The sequence below is a fragment of the Chamaea fasciata genome, unplaced genomic scaffold, assembly GCF_029207755.1.
Source record: "Chamaea fasciata isolate MVZ Bird 193981 ecotype frontalis unplaced genomic scaffold, bChaFas1.0.hap1 SCAF_4, whole genome shotgun sequence".
NCBI lineage: Eukaryota > Metazoa > Chordata > Aves > Passeriformes > Sylviidae > Chamaea > Chamaea fasciata.
The window spans coordinates 81,981,578-81,999,173 of record NW_027094089.1 but is presented as its reverse complement, the minus strand read 5'-3'; the positions used below and the strand labels follow the sequence as shown (position 1 = coordinate 81,999,173).

General features: G+C 47.6%; 1 protein-coding gene across 8 annotated transcripts in view; it reads left to right on the top strand.

The window, feature by feature from the left end:
- The window catches only part of FGF13 (fibroblast growth factor 13), a 212,055-nt gene extending 195,664 nt beyond the window's left edge, over positions 1 to 16,391 (top strand). For all 8 annotated transcript variants that reach the window (XM_066182205.1, XM_066182202.1, XM_066182208.1 and 5 more), the window contains 2 exons: positions 10,735 to 10,933; positions 11,432 to 16,391. In XM_066182205.1, the coding sequence (XP_066038302.1) occupies positions 10,735 to 10,933; positions 11,432 to 11,568 (336 nt within the window). In that variant the 3' untranslated portion in view covers positions 11,569 to 16,391. The remainder of the gene's footprint in view (positions 1 to 10,734; positions 10,934 to 11,431) is intronic.
- The last annotated feature ends 1,205 nt before the right edge of the window (positions 16,392 to 17,596 follow it).

Sequence of the window (17,596 nt, the reverse complement as noted above, 5' to 3'; positions counted from 1 at the left end):
TAATTCTAAAAGCACTGCAGTGTAATGAAAGTGCAGGAATCCCTGCTAGGATGATAATTTTCCGTGGTGCTGCTGTGAGCACGAGCAGCTGGTCCCTCTGGGCACCCGTGGCCGCGGCAAAGGCTGGGGCAGGGATCAGTGAAATGGGACATCAGCCAGTGGGGAAATGGAAAGATGATCACCTTTTCTGATGGACAGGCTCACCTTTATACTTCCAACTGCAGGCTGCTGTCGCTGTGCTCGCTCCTGGCTGGCTGCACACAGCTGTGACCTGGAAACAGAGAGTTCAGAGCTGATCCAAGGCACTCTAGATACCTCAAGAAAAAATTACTGCAGTAGTTTTCAAACTAAACCTGGGAGCTGGCTTTCAGATTCCTCCTTGTAACGCAGTGCACAGCATCTGTTGATCTCGTGCCACTTCTTCAACTGTGCTTAAAACTTTCTGAGGAAGAGATAGAAGGTTTAGGTCTAAAATCAAAGTGCTCAAATCATTCACCTTTTTGTATGATTCAGGGGCAGGGATTTCACTCAAACCCTCCCAAGTCCTTTCAGGGAGCTTCCTGCCTGTTCAACAGGTTACACTGTCAGAGAAATGGAGATGGAGATGGGAAAGGGAATGGAAATGGTTCTTTGACTCAAATTCTCAGGAAGCCTGGGAGACCTGCTGGTGCAGAGGTCTGAGTTAGGTAGTGGTCATACCTATGTCTGAATGTAGTGTTTTTCTAATTTTTTTCACTGTGAGAGAACTCAGAACAGCTCTCCTGGTGAAATGTTATAATACAGGGATCTGCAGTGTTTGATTCACGGAGCAAGTGTCCCACAGCATTCCCAGAAATCTGCGATTGCAGTCCAGGCTATCTTGGGTTAGGGTTTTAAATTGCACCTCCGAAAGACATTTGGGTGTCCTCCAAGCTTAAATTAGGTTTGCAAGTGTTTTACCAGGGACCTGTTTCTCCTCTGCTGCGCAGACAGCAGCAGCATGGTGTCTCCCAAAAGTCTGGCTCCAGAGTAATCTTGTACACAGCCCAGGGGCAGCAGGGAGTCATAAACCAGCCAAGTGACAGACCTGTGCAAAGTCCGTATCACTGTGGGAGAAAGAAACCAGAGCTTTGTGAGAGCTTATCTGTGTGCTCAGGCTGTCTGCTGGAAGGACAGATCTATTTCATGTCTTCGTTGGCTCGTTGGAGGCCTGTTGAGGAGGACACACGAGTACTGGAAAACTTCCCCAGAACTTAAAATGCTTACAAGACATGCATGTATGTCATTTACGGGGAGAAATTTAGCCTGTTCTCGGCGTGTGTCCCTGTGTGGGTGGGGTCTTCACCCGCTGAAACAAATGTGTTCTACCAGTCGGCATCAGCTCTCAAGTAAGGGCCACTCTTACATCTCATCTCTCCTGTACAATCCTTTATTATCTTGTTATTAAAGTTTCTGCCATCTGAAATCAGATCTCACAATTAGCCTGCCATCTCTAATACAAACATCCCTGTGAGACCCTCTTAGCAGCATATGGTCAGTGGCATCATTGAGGGAGCTGTGAGGGTGGAGAAATTCCAAAGAGCATCACTCCTCTGTGTCAAGAAGCGGGGTTTGGCTGCCAGTAATGCCCTGGCACTGTCAACCTACTGAGGCTTGAAAAACATCCACCCATGGCATGCATGAATAAACGGACTTCAGTAAATCAAGCTCATTTGGAAAGGTCTCATTATCATTCGTTCATACAGAGGTGCTGGTTTGGTCAGGATGGAGCTAACCAGTTCCTTGAACCTGTGGCATTCACATCACCATCATCATCATCATCATCATCATCATCATCATCATCATCATTATTATTATTATTATTATTATTATTATTCTCAGGTTTTATAGTTACACTTTGTAATAAGCAAGTCAGCTGAATTAATAGGGACAAATATCAAATATCCTGGGTTTCTGAAAGCAAGACGTCTGTGTGTCTTTGCAGGCTGCCTGTACATTAGGAGCTAACCAAAATGCAGTAAAGGCATGGGTGATATTTGACTTGGTTAAAATACATTTTGGATCAGGTTCTGAAGGACTCACTGCTTTTGTTGGGTGTAATGTTAAGTTTCCCAACACTGACATTACCCATATTAACAACTATGCAATGTAATGCTTCAGAATAAAAGCCTAGTTGTTAGGCCTGTTAGTTTGGTGTTATTTTTTAGCACATAATCCCATCCCAAAAACTCTGCTGCACTTACTACTTTGCAAAGCCTTCCAGGGGTTTCCCAAAGTACGTCTGGCAGTGTTGCTGTAGGGGAGGCTGCTCTGAGGCAGCAGTTCCAGCACAGGCAGTGTTGGGAGAGCACAGAGCCTGGGGCACTGCTGGGGCTCTCAGGCCTGAGGGATGGGCTGAGCCGGAGCCCCAGAAATGTGCACGCACATGAACACAGCCAAATGGCAGGGCTGCCTTCTCCTGTGGCACAGACTCTCAGCTGACAGCCAAGCAGGAACCTGTTTGATGTAGTGTGGCATTATTCCTTCTCCCGCAGCTCCTGCTGTTATTTATCTTCCACTTGCAGCCTCTCACAGTCACTGAACAATTTCTGGTGTGCAGAAAAAGAGCTCGTTCAGCAGCATCTGAGCTCTTCCTCTGGTGCAGACCCCATCTTTCTTCTTCAGTGTCAGCAGAGCGGCGGCTGGAGCTTTAGGGAGGTCCAGGCTGAGCAGAGGCTGTGCCTGGGAGAGCTGCTGCCCAGCTGTGGGTGGGAGAGCTCTGCCTCCTCGAGTTCCCCATCAGGAGCGCAGGGTGGCAGCTCAGCAGGGCAGGAAGGAACGAGGGGATCACTTTCACATCGATTTGCCCACCTGCATTGTACGGACAGGCATTGAGGCAGGCTGGAGGTTAGCACAGAGACAGCATTCCCTGCTGTCAGCGCTCCCACAGGAGGCATGTTAGAGCTCTATCCCCACTTGTTCTGATGCTTGCTCATTCAGCTGCTCTTCCCCAGAAGAGAAAAAGCTTTGTGTGCTTTCTTCATTTTCCATAGAATTTAGGAGCCTCCACTGCAAAAGGGGTCATGTCCCTGCTTGTAATTGAACAGACAGATTTAGAGCTTGCTGCAAGCGCTGATTAGATTATTGTTTTCCAGCCCTTTAAGACAAAACGTGCATGAATTCATGGGTGTCAGTCCAAAGGAGATCTGTTCCATCCCCCTGGCCCAGGGCTGCTGCCCTGTGTCCGGGATCGAGCAGTAAATCCCGCTCTCCTCTCCCCAGCCCTGCTGCTCCCTCTGAGCCTGTGTGGGGAGCTCCCCGCGCTGGGGAGTCTGTCCCAACTGTGTTTTGGGTAGCTCCAAATGTTCAGGTGGCCTGCAAAGACACACAGACGTCTTGCTTTCAGAAACCCAGGATATCCGATGCTTGTTATTATTAATTCAGCTGACTTGCTTACTACAAACTGTAAATATAAAAACTGAGCTTCCTAATAGTAATGTGAAATGTCACAGGTGCCAGGGCTTGCTTGGTGATGCAGTGGCCAGCGCTGCTGCCCATCCTCTGCAGAGCCAAAGGAGGAGCTGCAGTGCCACTCTCAGAGAGCAAACCACGAGCAAACCCTGACGCCAGGGCAGCTGTGCTGAGCTGAGCCTCTGCCTCCCCGTGGCCCCTGAGATGCCACTGGCCATGTCCAGCAAATGGCACTGGGCTCAGAGCTTGCCCATTAAAACAACTGGCATGAAGGGCTGTCTGTGACTGAGAGCAGGAGATGATCCCCACACTTTAAAGGGATTTTTTTTTTCCCAATTAGTTCTTTTTTTAAAAAGCGCACACTTAAATGACACGCTTAAGTTGAGGACATTGTGCTCAGCTGCTGTGTTGGAGAGATTTGATTTCTAGCAGTTATAATTCACATCAATACTAGGATTTGATGTCAGTTCTAACTGGTAGAAATCTGTTTGCAAGTCTCTGGCAGGTTATCTGTGTAATAATGGATTTGTTATAAAATAGGTTGCTTAGCATCTTCGGGGCTTTCTGCTCTAGTTCTGGGCAAGAAACCTGTTTGAGCTGCTTTTTGCATTTTTTCCCTTCCTTTGGTATTTAAGCTTGGGTACACTGACTAAGCAGAGGGTCAGAAATACCATAAAATTGGACTATATTTATCAGAGACACAACTTAAAAGACAGAGAACTTTGTACGAATGCACAATGGTGAGGTTGAGCAACAGAAGTCCATTTTGCTTTGCCATAAGACAAATGAGTGCAAATACCTTACTTCTGTTACGCAACTCAATGGTGCAGCGTCTTCTTAAATGTTGTGTTTCAGTTCTGGAAGTGATAGAGAAAAAAAAGCATTCAATGAAGGGCGATGAAAATGATTAAAGGCACCGAGGAACTTTCATATGAGAAGAGGTTTAAAAAGATTAGGCCTGCTTAGTTAAGACAAGAGATGAATAAGCAGAGGCACGATGGAGAGATGTGGGGTAATGAATGGCACAGAAGAGGCACACTGAGTACTTTTATGTGCTGATTTCCAAAATTAAAAGCTGAGAGAAGAAAGCTGAAAAAAAAAAAAAAAAGACAAGAAGTGCTTATGATAAAAAACAACAACACCCTCATTTTAAATATGTTTTCTGCAGTGCTGGATTCACCTGTGGAAGCCGGTGTGGCAGGGAACAGAGATAATGAGCTTAGGAGAATTATGAAAAGGATTGGCTGCTCTGGGGGAAACTGAGCCTACTGAGAGGAAGTTCTCTGGTAGTTTTCAATGGGAACACGATTCAGCAGCTGGCACAGTCCCAGGCTGCTGGAATGCTCCTCCAGCTCCAGTGGGCTCGGGGTGTTTGTACACGGATTCCTGCACACACAGGGACCTGCTGCAGCTGCCTCTGCTGCTTCAGGTGACCTGACTTCTCCTCCAGGCCAAGGCAGGATCTCTCCTATAGCTGCAGGAATTAAACTCTTTTAATTCCTGCAACCCCTGGAATGTATTAAAATGAAACTTGACCATTCAGGTAATGGCTGAGGTTTCCCTCTACAATGATTTCAGCATCATCAGAGGTGAACATGATGCAGAAGAGAAAAATTTGAGGTGAAGTGGATCTTGCGTCCTTCTTCTTCATACCAAGTAAATTGTATGTCAAAGCTTGGTGGGATGGTTTAGGACAGGGACCTGTGTTTGACATCTCTGCAGTGGACTCCTGGGCATCTTGCAGAAGTTTTAAGCCCCATTACAGTTTTTTTTTTTTTCCAGCAGGATTAATTTCCTCTGCAGCAATCAGAAGAGCACCTTCTTTCTGTATGTATCATGCCTTAGTTCTCTTGCCCCAGTTGAGGAATGCTTTGGTTAATCAACACAGTTGTAAAAGTGAAGCATCACCAGAGGACAGGGGAACAATAACATCATTATGCATAGCTCCTGTCTCAATTAAATCCCAGCATTGTTTACAGTCACTGAGCCGTTTCCCTTGGGCCACCAGGCAGCACATCCTGATGGGCAGAGCACGCTGCTGAGGTGACGCACCCAGCTTTAAATAGTTGGTTATTGATGGGCCTAAATGCCACTTAAAAACCTGGGCAGAGATGACTTGGAGACATTTGCACAGCTGAGTCACTGATAAGGGTGGAAAAAGGGTAATGAACAAACCTCACACCTCTGAATCTCTGTATTTGTAATTAATGTGTTTTCTCCCTCAGTTCACTGTGGGCATTTTCCCCTGAATCTGTGCATTTGATCTGCTGTGCAAAGGAATGATTCCAAGGGAATCATTATGGGATCTTTGCAGTGCTTTTCTCTTGGATTCAGAGAATACCTGGTGACACCCTGAAATCTTTCTGTGGAGATAATGGTTTTCCAGCTGCTTCCTTGGGCTCCCACAGAAGCTTTGCACTAAATAATTTTACACACCACTGACCATTTGCGTTTCGTAGATAAACTCCTGCTTATTGCAGTAGCAATAAGGAAGATCCATTCTGTGGGGTTCTTTGGCATCACTCTCCAGAAAACTTTGCCTTCCCATCACTCCTGTCATTGAGTTGTTTTCCTGAATAAATTTAGTCTCTTCTCTATATAATTTTTGATCTAGTTTTCTTCCTTCCATGGTCGCGTGGCCAGTGCACGTACCTTGAGGTGACCTCCAGGGGAATGACACTGTCCCACAAATCCCTGTTCACCAGCTGATATTTGTCTGGCAGCAGTCAGTTCAGCCTCACAGCCCTGCTGAGGGCTTTGGGCTACCTGCAAGGTCTGTGAAAACTCACCTGGAAGGGGCGTGGCCAGAGGGATGCTCCTCCCTGGGCTGATGCAGCACCTGTCCTCAAAAGCCCCACAGCACTCCGGGTCGGATGTCTTTGCTGTTAGTGACAGTGATGTGTACAGTCACAATTACGTGGTCAAACAGCCCCTGTGTGTACTCACAGGCTGGGGGCTGCTCCCGCTGACATCACCAGCGCTCCTCAAAAGAAGTGAACTCCAGCAAAACGGACAGCACTGTGGGACTGGAGCCTGTCTGTGGAAACGTGCTGTATCTGATGCATTGCTTTGCTTTAAGGCAATTGCCATTTTCCATTGCTGCAGCAAATGGCTTTTGGTGGCTCAGGAAATCCAGGCTTCTTCAGACTTCTCACCCTGGTGATCTAAAAGCTGTTATTCCTGATAACGTTAGAGTTGAAGTATTCCCATCCTGTGCTGTTGATACCACTGCACATTACAGGGTGATGGTCCAGAGGATACACCCTGGAACTTCACATGCCAGGCTGGAGAAAATCAATCTCTGTTAATAAAAAAAGGCAGGCTCACCGGTGCAGAAAATCACTACTCTGGAGCCTTAACGAGGGTCCTTCAAAAATTCATGATTATAAAATGGAATCCTGGGCTACATTATAGTTCTGAAAGAAATTGGGATATGGAGGGAAAAAAAATCCAATTTTCATCAAGTGGAGAAAATAAAGGATAAATCCCATACGCAGACATAGTCATTGATCACAAGGAATATGATTACATGCTCAATATATAAGAACATTTTCCAAGTTTCCCAAGTACACAATACTTTTCTTGAAAACTTTTCAGAGTTGATTATTTTTCTTTTCTTGCTGTTTACTCATGCCCTTAGCACTAAGTCCATCTGAGCAAAATCTGTGATTGTTCTAATAAATTTTTGTAGGGTAGCTGCAGGATATTCAACCCATGGTGAGAGAAACACTAAACAAACCCAGTCTTGACCTCATGACTTGGAGAATTTGGTGATGGCCCTTGCTGATGGTGTCCACAATGCAAATTCAGAAGGCAATAAATGGCAGAGAGCAAACATCTTCCTCCTCCTCCTGAGCACTGTGCACCAGCCATCCCAACGAGAGGCTCCTGTGACACCAAACACCTTCATTCCACGCAGCCTTCCCCTTTTCTATCTGTGGGGAGGCTGAATTCCTGCACCAGAGTCATCTGGAGCACGCAATAATTAACATGCAGTCCTGTAGCGTAGGTGGGTGTGATGGCAGATAATTTGGAGGGGTTTTGGCTCCAGATCTGTCTTCTGCACAAATAGAGCAGGAAGAATTCCAGATTGGCTTTTATGATATTTTAGCTTTCAGGCTTGGCATTCTGTAATGCAGCCTGAATTATTTTAGATATAATCTAAAATTCTGACTGCGTTTCCAGTCAGCTGCCTGGAAATACAGCTACTCTAAGTGTATGCCACGAGGCCTTCTTACCATATTATCACACACCAAATTACTCTTTTAAAATTATTTTTCACATATTCAGTGCAGATTTGTTCATGAAGGAACCGTTCCGTAGTTCAGCTGTTCAGCTCAAAGCCAAGCAGCAGCCCCTGACAGTTCATCTTCCTGCTTACTTAAGCGTGGCTGAGTCATGGCTACAGTGAATCCTGCACACTGCCTTTTCACTTTATTTATTCATTCATTCATTCACTGTTAAGGGTGGATGTGTGAGGGGCTTGAGTGCTTGCAGTTTATGGGGGCCATCATTTAGGTGCCATCATCAGTGACTTTCGAGGTAAGCAGAAGTGGAAATACTGTCTCAGAGAAATAATTACTTTCATCTGTTCTGTGTAATCATGTATCCATAACACTGGATTTCCAGAACTCATTTCCATTGTTTTTGTTGCACGGATGGACTAAAAGGACAGCTGAGAGACAGGAAAAAAGTGGCCTTAGAATTCAACACTTGTGTTTATAAATTTTCCATAGGATTGACTATGTGAGCTGGGAAACACTGGTGTTAATTGGGGTACTCAGCCCTCTCCTGACTTTAGCATGCTCTTCCTCAGTGTATTAATAAAGAATTTGCCAGCAGAGATAATATAATGGCCAATTTGCAGTGGCTGCTCTGCACTGTATCCTGAATTGATGTGCTCATGGAAGTCCTGTCCGTACTCAGCTGGGCTGGCACGTGGACTTGCCAAGCTCAGAAAAATCCATTTTAATTGGAATGCCCCATGCTGCCATTCCTCACTCGGAGCTTCCCTCTGCAGTGCTCCTCCCCGGCTCTTTTTGTCCCGAGCAGGAAGGACACACGTTGGATTAACTGAAGGCAAGGGAAGGGTGGGAGCAAACTCCTCCTCGCTTGGTATTCAGGAGCAGGCAGAGCCCTTCAGCCTCTGCAGGGGCTCAGTGGGAGTTGTTTGTTTGGCAAGGAGGATGCTTTCCACCTTGCTGAAGCTGCAGCTGCAGCCTGGGAACTGGCAGGTGCCAGCCAGCAGAAAGGGGCACAAATCTCTGCCAGCCCGGGGAACGAGGTGCTCTGCTCTAGTGCCCCGAAAACTGGGAGGGAATTCGTCTGTTTGTCTGGATAACTGAGCGTGTCACAGAGAGGTGTCTTCGTCTCTGTTTGTCGAGAGGATCCAGCCCCTGTAGCTGCTCCAGGAGGGATTTCCCTGGGATGCTGTGGGGTGGCTGGCAGGCTGGGCTGCACCCCCAGGGCACCATCAGGCTGGGCATGGGCTCAGCTGCGAACTCACAGGAGCACAGCACTTCCATGAGAGCCAAGGGAAAACCAGGAGTGAGGGAGGGGTTCAGTGTCCTTCCTTCTGTCCCCCCCACTGTTTCTGTCCCCGTGTCGGGGCTGCTGCTCACTCTGAGGTTAGCTTGCTTCCTGAGAGCTCCAGGGTAAATGTTCTGGTTCTGTTTGCAGTCTGACCCTCTGCTGCTGTGTACAGGCAGGCCTTTTGTACCCAAAACAGCTCCAAATTACTGTACATAAACCATAATCTGCCAGTGGGAGCACTGTAGTTTTCCATTTTGCTGCTAATTGGATGATAGTCTTGCAATAGTCTTTGTTACCATGGCTGGTGCTGGGCAGGGAACAGTGAGGGAAGGCTTTTATGCAGAAATCTTACAAAAATGCAGTGACTATCCCCATTTGACAGCAATTGAAACCAATTGTCAATTAACTAAATAACAACCAATTAGCTTGAAGAAAAAAAAAGAAGAAAATTGCTTGCTTCACATTCTTTGTTGAAGCAAATGCCAGTCAGAGAATGGGAGCTTTTTTCTTTCTCTTGTAAAGACAAAATGGCAAAAGATGTGCAGAAAATGCAGAGTGGTGGATTTCTTTTTTTTTTTTCCTAATGCCACCCTTTTCTCACATGAGAATATTTTAGAAACTAGATAAGAATATCTTAAGCTCCTGAGACATTTAATTTCCTGTGATATTTTAAAATCAAAATTGCAATCATTATACAAGCACAAAATTTCCTCCTTTCTTTCATGCCTCTGTAGGGTACTGTGAGCACAAGGGCAGCTCCCCTGCAGCTGGCTGCCTTCACAAGGGAGGGCCAGCAAACATCTGGCTGCTCTGTGGTGCCGTGACAGGCACGATTGAGATGTTAACATCTGCACTGCCAGACCAAACTCTTTCATGTTTTATGGGCTTTTAGAGTCCACAGGTGAGATGTTGTCAGAACTCGCAACGTTCAAAGCCCAAGGGGGCCAGGGCCCTGGGAATCAGCTGAGTGGTGCTGCCAGGACTGGTGTTTTGCTGTGAGATCCCTCTCAGAGCCACGCTCCCTGTCTGGATCTGGTTTTCCATCGGGGCAGTAGTGCAGTGACTCTGGTTCAGGCAGGGCGCTGCACGGGGAGCGCAGAGAATGCTCTGGGCTGGTTTTCTGCTCCTCACCTGCACTGACAGCTCGGTGCAGCTCCCCAAAAGACACAGGGCAATCCTACAGGGAGCCCCGGGCTGGATCCCCAGGCTGGCGGCTGTGGTGCAGCCCTGGAGCAGAGGGGATGTCTGCAGAGGGTCCCCGAGTGCTGGGCTCACAGAGATCAGAACACACAGGCAGCTGCTACCAGCTGACTTACCACTGCTGGGTTAGTGAGACACAACCATTTACTCAGGGCATTTTGTCTCTGGACCCCTCCTGCACTTGTCTCGTTCACAGTTCAGGCCAGCAGGCAATGCACAAAGCGTTCCTGCCCGCAGGGCTGACCACAGCTGGTCCCAAGGGGTGACACAGCCCTGCGTCTGCCTGATAGCCATTAGCTGCATCAATCAATAAACCTTCACTTAGACTTTTTACTCATTGTTCAAAAAGATCGTATTACGTTCTGCTTAGAGCTGCTCACAGCGTCATTTCACAGCTTTCAAATCGTGTTACTCTTTTGTTAATACTTTTAGGATCCATGTTTCATAATTGGTTAGTTGAGGGTGAGAGGTATGACTTCTAACCACTCAGAAGGCAATGGATATTGGATGTTTTTTTTCATTAACAGATGTGAGATTTGGCCCTGCATGTATTGATCTGTTGCTTTCTTACAGGAACATTTTACACCTGAATGCAAGTTCAAAGAATCAGTATTTGAAAACTACTATGTGACATATTCCTCAATGATCTACAGACAGCAACAGTCTGGCCGGGGTTGGTATTTGGGTCTTAACAAAGAAGGAGAAATAATGAAAGGAAACCACGTGAAGAAAAATAAACCTGCAGCACACTTTCTTCCAAAACCCTTAAAAGGTAATTGCTTGGGTTTGCTCCATTTATCTGAACTGAGTCTGTGTTGTGCTTCATTCCTGTGCATATATATATTTGACATGTCCAGTGCTCATTTCACAGGAGTGTAATGTTCTGTAACGTGGTGTTTGTCTCAGCAGAGTTCACAGAGGTTAAATCACAACTGCTGACAGTGCTGCTTCTCTGTTAGTAAGGAAATGCTGATTTTTATCAGCTTAGGTCTGTCCTGCAGGCTTGTGTAAGTGCAGTGGGTAGGTGGCTGGTTTGACTGGGAGAGGGAGGAGTGGTTTTCCCCTTCTGTAAAATTCCAGTCCACGGAAAAGGATCTCAGAGGTTCTCAGGGGCTGTTTGAAAGGGAAGGGGCCTCCTTGCCCTGGGTGATGGAGCCTCTCCTTCCATTGCACGCTGCTGGCTGAGCAATGCCACGTGCCAAGCTGGGCTTTGCCCCCAGCCCCAGCAGCCCCAGCCCGTGCTGATGTTGTGCTCTCTCTTGCCTTGCAGTGGCCATGTACAAAGAGCCGTCTCTCCACGATCTCACAGAGTTCTCCAGGTCCGGGAGTGGGACCCCAACAAAGAGCAGAAGCGTTTCAGGAGTGCTAAATGGGGGTAAATCCATGAGCCAAAACGAGTCAACGTAGCCAGGTTCAGGCCAGCCAAGTGCTCTCTAAACAGAACCTTACCTCTGGATGCAGTTGAATTCTTACTCGCAGTCTTTCATCCAAACCTTCAATTGCCCAGGACAAGCCACCGAACTCGCATAGGTCACCCGTTTATTAGCCATTAGATCTCCTGGTTGTCAGAGGATAAACCCCAGGCATGTAGAATGTGCTTGTGCATTATCACAAGGCAGTTGGATAGCAGCAAACACAACTGCGGGGAAATCTCCGAGAAGAAATGTCCAGCTCTTTCTCTCTCTCACTTTTTCTTTCTCTCTTTCTCTCTCTCTCTCTCCCTCTCCTATGCTTTGTGGAAAACGAAACAAAAACATTTTGCGGCATTCGCTGCTGATCAGAATTTGCTTTCCAATTCAGAAAAAGACCACTTTTGCTCTTCAAAGGAAATTTTAATGCTTGTATGTTTTATAGGGGCAAACAAAAAACAAATATGTAAACTCTGTCATTTCCTTGGCTTACCGTTTTATATCTAAGGCTTGATTAAAAAAATGTATCCTTTAATTTGGAATAGTGCAACTTTTTGATTTCTGAACTCCAATGGGTCTTTAAAGCTTTGTCTTTAAAAAAATAATTCAAAATTCAGGGTTGGAACTGAGAGTTGGTGTCTCAGGCTCAAGCAAACAGTGTTCTTGTGGTTTTAAACACAATGAAATATAAATTTTTATAGATTTGTAGTTTCTGGTAAAGTTCTTGTGCTAACCCCAGTCTGTAGGAACTGAGTTGTTTTGTTATCCCAAGTGGCAGTTAACAGAAAGGGATGAAATTATCCTCCAGTGTAGATTTCTCTTAATTCCATTTTGTGTGTCATGTTAAACTATCGTTGTGGCTTCTTTTCTAAAGACAGAAACTGTGGAATTAAGGTGACTTAATTTTTTTATAAGAAACGTCTTATTTGTAAAAGTCCTTTCACTGTAACGGGCACGTGAATATTGTGTAGGAGGAAGCGTTAGGACAGGTTACCCCTAAACAACATATACTTATACATGCTATTGGAAACAATTGTTTAAAAATGTAGTTAGGTTTCCATTTAGGTCATCATGTCTGTTGCATGGGAGAAAGTTGGAATATTGGCATAGAGTTGCATGATGTGTAAGATTTTGTGCATTAATCATCGTTGGATTCTGTGCTCCAAAACTGAATTAGTTCTGTACAGGCAGCTTTCTGCCTGGTACAAGAAAAGTTGTTTATTATTTGTTGTACACACAACCATGCACTGAATTAACTATTTATATTAAGATGTACTTTTTAAAAAAGCTTGTTTGATTATATGCTGTATATCCATGGTTAATTTGAAGGAAAAAGGGTTGGCAATTAAATTACAAAGCTACAAAAGATATTGTAATTAATGTTCAAAATCTTTTCTGTGTGACGGTCATCCCCTGTAATGCCATACATGCAGAAATTCAAACTTTCTTTGGTTTTGAGGACTGGCAGAGCTGGTCCTATGTGCCCAGCTGAGATACTCAAACACAGCCTTGCTCTGGTGTGAACAGACTTGGGAGTGAGTCCTGGGCAGGGCAGAGCTGTGCAGTGCAGAGCTGAGCAGGGCAGTGCAGGGCAGGACAAGGAAGTGCAGTGCTGTGCAGAGCTGCGCAGTGCAGGGCAGTGCAGGGCAGTGCAGAGCTGTGCAGGGCAGTGTAGGGCTGTGCAGGGCAGGACAGGGCAGTGTAGGGCTGTGCAGTGCAGGGCAGAGCTGTGCAGAGCTGTTCAGGGCAGGGCAGAGCTGTGCAGAGCTGTGCAGTGCAGGGCAGAGCTGTGCAGAGCTGTTCAGGGCAGGGCAGAGCTGTGCAGAGCTGTGCAGTGCAGGGCAGAGCTGTGCAGAGCTGTTCAGGGCAGGGCAGAGCTGTGCAGAGCTGTGCAGTGCAGGGCAGTGCTGTGCAGAGCTGTGCAGGGCAGTGCAGAGCTGTGCAGGGCAGTGTAGGGCTGTGCAGTGCAGGGCAGAGCTGTGCAGAGCTGTTCAGGGCAGGGCTGTGCTCTGCAGTGCTGTGCTGTGCAGTGCTGTGCAGAGCTGTGCAGACTGTGCAGGGCAGTGCAGAGCTGTGCAGAGCTGTGCAGGGCAGTGCTGTGCAGAGCTGTGCAGGCTGTGCAGTGCAGGGCAGAGCTGTGCAGAGCTGTTCAGGGCAGGGCAGAGCTGTGCAGAGCTGTGCAGGGCAGGGCAGAGCTGTGCTCTGCAGTGCTGTGCAGAGCTGTGCAGGCTGTGCAGGGCAGTGCAGAGCTGTGCAGGGCAGTGCTGTGCTGTGCAGTGCAGGGCAGAGCTGTGCAGAGCTGCGCAGTGCTGTGCAGAGCTGTGCAGTGCAGGGCAGAGCTGTGCTCTGCAGTGCTGTGCAGTGCAGGGCTTTGCTGTGCTGCTGCCCCCTGAGCTGCCCCTCTGTGCCTTGAGCACGGGCTCCAGGAGCTCTGGCAGCTCCAGCCCTGCTGAGCACCTGGAGGATTTGCTGGGCATCCCTGCGGGTGCCTTTAGCAGCCAGCCTCATCTGGCCTCCAGGAAAAAGGCTCCCACAGCTTTGCTACAGAGGGAAAACCTCCCTCTCTCCTGCCTTTCCTCTCTGGAAACAGCCAGGGAAACGTTTCTCATCTGCAGCATCCAGGCAGCTCTGGCAGGTGAGCTTCACTCATCATGGTGTTCCAGGAAGTCCAGGCAGGGACAAGTTTTCACTGTGGGTGGCTGAAGAACCAGTTCTGGAAGACAATAATGGAAATGGAAGCAAAAATCTCCCCCTAAATGTTAGGCTGAGATCAAAATGAGATATTCTGTTGTCTGCTCTGTGTTGCTCCCACCTGACTGAGCTGGAATTACACCAGCTTTAAGGTCAGGGCTGAGAGAGGAGGGAAGGAGATTGTTTCAGATCAAACCTCCAGATTTGTTGTTTCATGGCAAATAGTAAGTGAAGAACTCTGGCCTGCTCTTAGGGCCCAGGCTTCCCCAGCTTCCCCTTTCCATAGGGTGAAGAAAGTGAGAGCACAGCCAGTGCTGCAGACATCCTTAAAAAGCTGAGGATGTGGTCCTGACTGCCCCAGAGATTTTGGTAACTCAGTGGGTCTGCATCATCTCTTCCCGTCAACTAAATGTGGGATGTCCTTGGGGAACATTTTTCTCAACCCTCCCATCCCCAAATATCCAACTCACTCGGGTACATGTTCCAAAAAAGGAGTCTGAGTGCCTTAGGAACATAAAGCCTGATTTTAAAATCGGCATATTTGCAGCAAAGCTAGTTCAGTGCTCAGTGTTTACTACCCTAGAGATAACTGGAGCTCGGATGCTTTGCTTTCTGTCTCCAGCATTCCTGTTATTCTCCATCCCCAGTACTCCAACCCCACAGCTCAACTGCAGCAGAAGGGAAATTCTTGCCCCACAAATCCCCCTTCTGAGCTCTGTAGTCTGACCCTTCTTTTGTGTTGATGTTGGTGTCAGCTGTGAGCGTTTGCTGCCAGACCTCTTGTTCCGAAGCTTTCTGATATACCAAGCTAACAAAGGCTGCCCTCGGATGGAGATGAGGAGAGAGATGTGGTCATAGATGAGCCAGAAACAGATGTCTCTGACAATTACATTACATTTCTGGCAAACCTGGTACAGCAATTTTTTTTTTTTCCTTCAGATTACTGAGGACTGAAAGGGTAATAATCCTGATAGAGTGCTGATAGTAGAAAAAAGGTTGTGTACTCTATGAGCAAAATGAGGGATCATGCCCAGGGTCTTACATGTAGTCTCTGGAGCCATAATTAGGATTTAATAGGGAAAGTTAGATTTAAATGTGACTTTACAGACAGTGAGTGAAGGTAATACTCTGCCTCCAAGTTAAGACAAGAGCGTGGCTTCATCAGAGGACCAGACTGAGGAATCAGACTCCAGAATATTTATTTCAGCACCCATAAGTTAGAGAGTTACACAGATTTCCTTTCGGATAAGCCCTTCCTTTAAGAAACCTGCTAGATGTCAGGAAAATGTCTAATCGGATGCTTCTCTATCAAAACTTGGAGGCACTGGTAAAGCTGCTCTGCTCTGCCACAGGTGCAGTGGCACCCGCAGTGAGGAGAAGCCCAGGGGATCTAAACCCCGAGCTCCTGCGAGCCACTGGCCGGCCGCAGGACGGGGTCTGGGGCCCTCCTCACTCTGCCAGGGGCTGGGCATGCCTTTCTCCTGCCCGCCCTCCTGTGCCACCGCCTCCCAGCAGCTTCTGACACACCTGGGCCTCACCTGGCAGGGCTGTGCGGATGCCAGCCCCAGGGAAACAGCCCCAGGGCTGGCCGGGGCGCACGTGCTGCCCTGCATGGTCACCTGGCAGAGCTGCTTCCTCAGAAGTCCTTGCAGGGGCTCAGACACTGCTGTGTGGGGGCGAGCGAGAGCAGGAGGGGCTCGTCTCTGTGCCACGGGGATGTTTGTTGGTTCCTTTCCTCGTTTGTTCGGTTTCCCTCACGCTCCCTCACAGCAGGGTTGTCTCTCCTCTGGCTCGGGCTGCTCATCGCTGGCACGATGGAAGGCAACCCCCTGCCTGGGGAATCGTCCCCAGGGAGAGCAGTGCCCCTCCTGCTGTCCCCAGCACCTTTCCCGTGGGGTGCAGGGCTGTGACAGGCTCAGGGATGCTGAGGAACCCAGGCTGTCCCCAGGTGAGCCCCAGAGTGCAGCCAGGCCTGGCAGAGCTCTGCTGTGTCTTGAGTATCTCTGTGGAGAGCAGGGCCAGCTCCATGTCTGCTCTCCCTGACATTTCCCTGACCGGGACACTTTTGCAGGACAGAATCTGTATGTAACAACCTCCTGTCTTATAATAAATAATTCTCTCTTAAACAAACTCCCTCCTGTCTGTGCTCTGTTTTTTGTTGTTTCTTTTTTTTATCACTGCAGATGTTGTACGGGCTCTCTGCTCCAGCAGCAGTGCCACACCTTCCCCGGGGCAGAGACCCAAAATTGTCCTTTCCTTGTCTTCCTTCCCTTCCTTCCCTGTCTTCTTGGGCGGTCAGCCCAAGACTGACCAAGATGGGTGCTCCAGGTTTCTGCGGGCTCAGCGTGGTGGATAAAGGACACAAAGCGTGTGATGCATTTTGCCAGCTCAGAGAACGGCTGCTCTAAATGCTGGAGTTCAGCTTCCTCCTTGATGTAAGACCAGGACAAAAACCACCACGGTTTTGTCTGACTTTGGCTATGCAAAAAAATGACATATAAGTACCGTGGCAAGACTATTTAAAATAGATTAATTTCTTAGGGGAAAGACCTGCCATGCAATGTATCCTGAGTGATTCCAGCTTTGGTCTTTTTTTCAGCAAATTTTTCACCAAATTTCCTTGGTAACAAAAAATCCCCAATTCACAGAGTAAGTTTTTAAGACGCTCTCTCCCCTGGCATGCGTGAGCAGAGCTGTGAGACCCTGGTTTATGCCTTTTGGCTGCAGGTCCTGAAATAAGCTGGGTTTGCTGCTGAACAGTGGTTTTATTGCTGAGCAGCTCCAGCAGCAGATCACACCCTGCTCTGAGGACACACCACATCAGTTTGGGGGCACTCAGTCACCTTCTGCAGCTCCTCTCACGGGGAAGTTTAAATATTAAAGGAAGACCCAAATTTGAAACACATTTTACATTAATCAGAGAAATCAATGTAATAAATTATTCTATCTCATCAGGAATTAGAAGACAACTTACAGGGTTCCCTTCAAAGATCGTTATTAATGATTTGGAATTTAGGAGTCTTAAATACCACCTATGGAAAATTACTTTCAAGCACTCGTAGGCCCAATTTTTTTTTTTTTCCCCCAGATATGTCTGGTATGTCTCACCTAAATTCAACAGCTGGAGGGGCAGGATGAATGCTCTCGTACCCCCGGGGTTCCTCAGCACTGCGTGTTGTCACACTGCATGTCCTTTTCTGAGCTTGTCCCCTGGCAGAGGACAGGGTCACAGGTCCCCACGCCACCAGGGCCACCACACCTGTGTTCAGAGCAATGAGGAAGAAGTCTCATTTTCCTGGTGGTGAAAGGGACAAGGCCAGTGGAGGGAAGCCAAA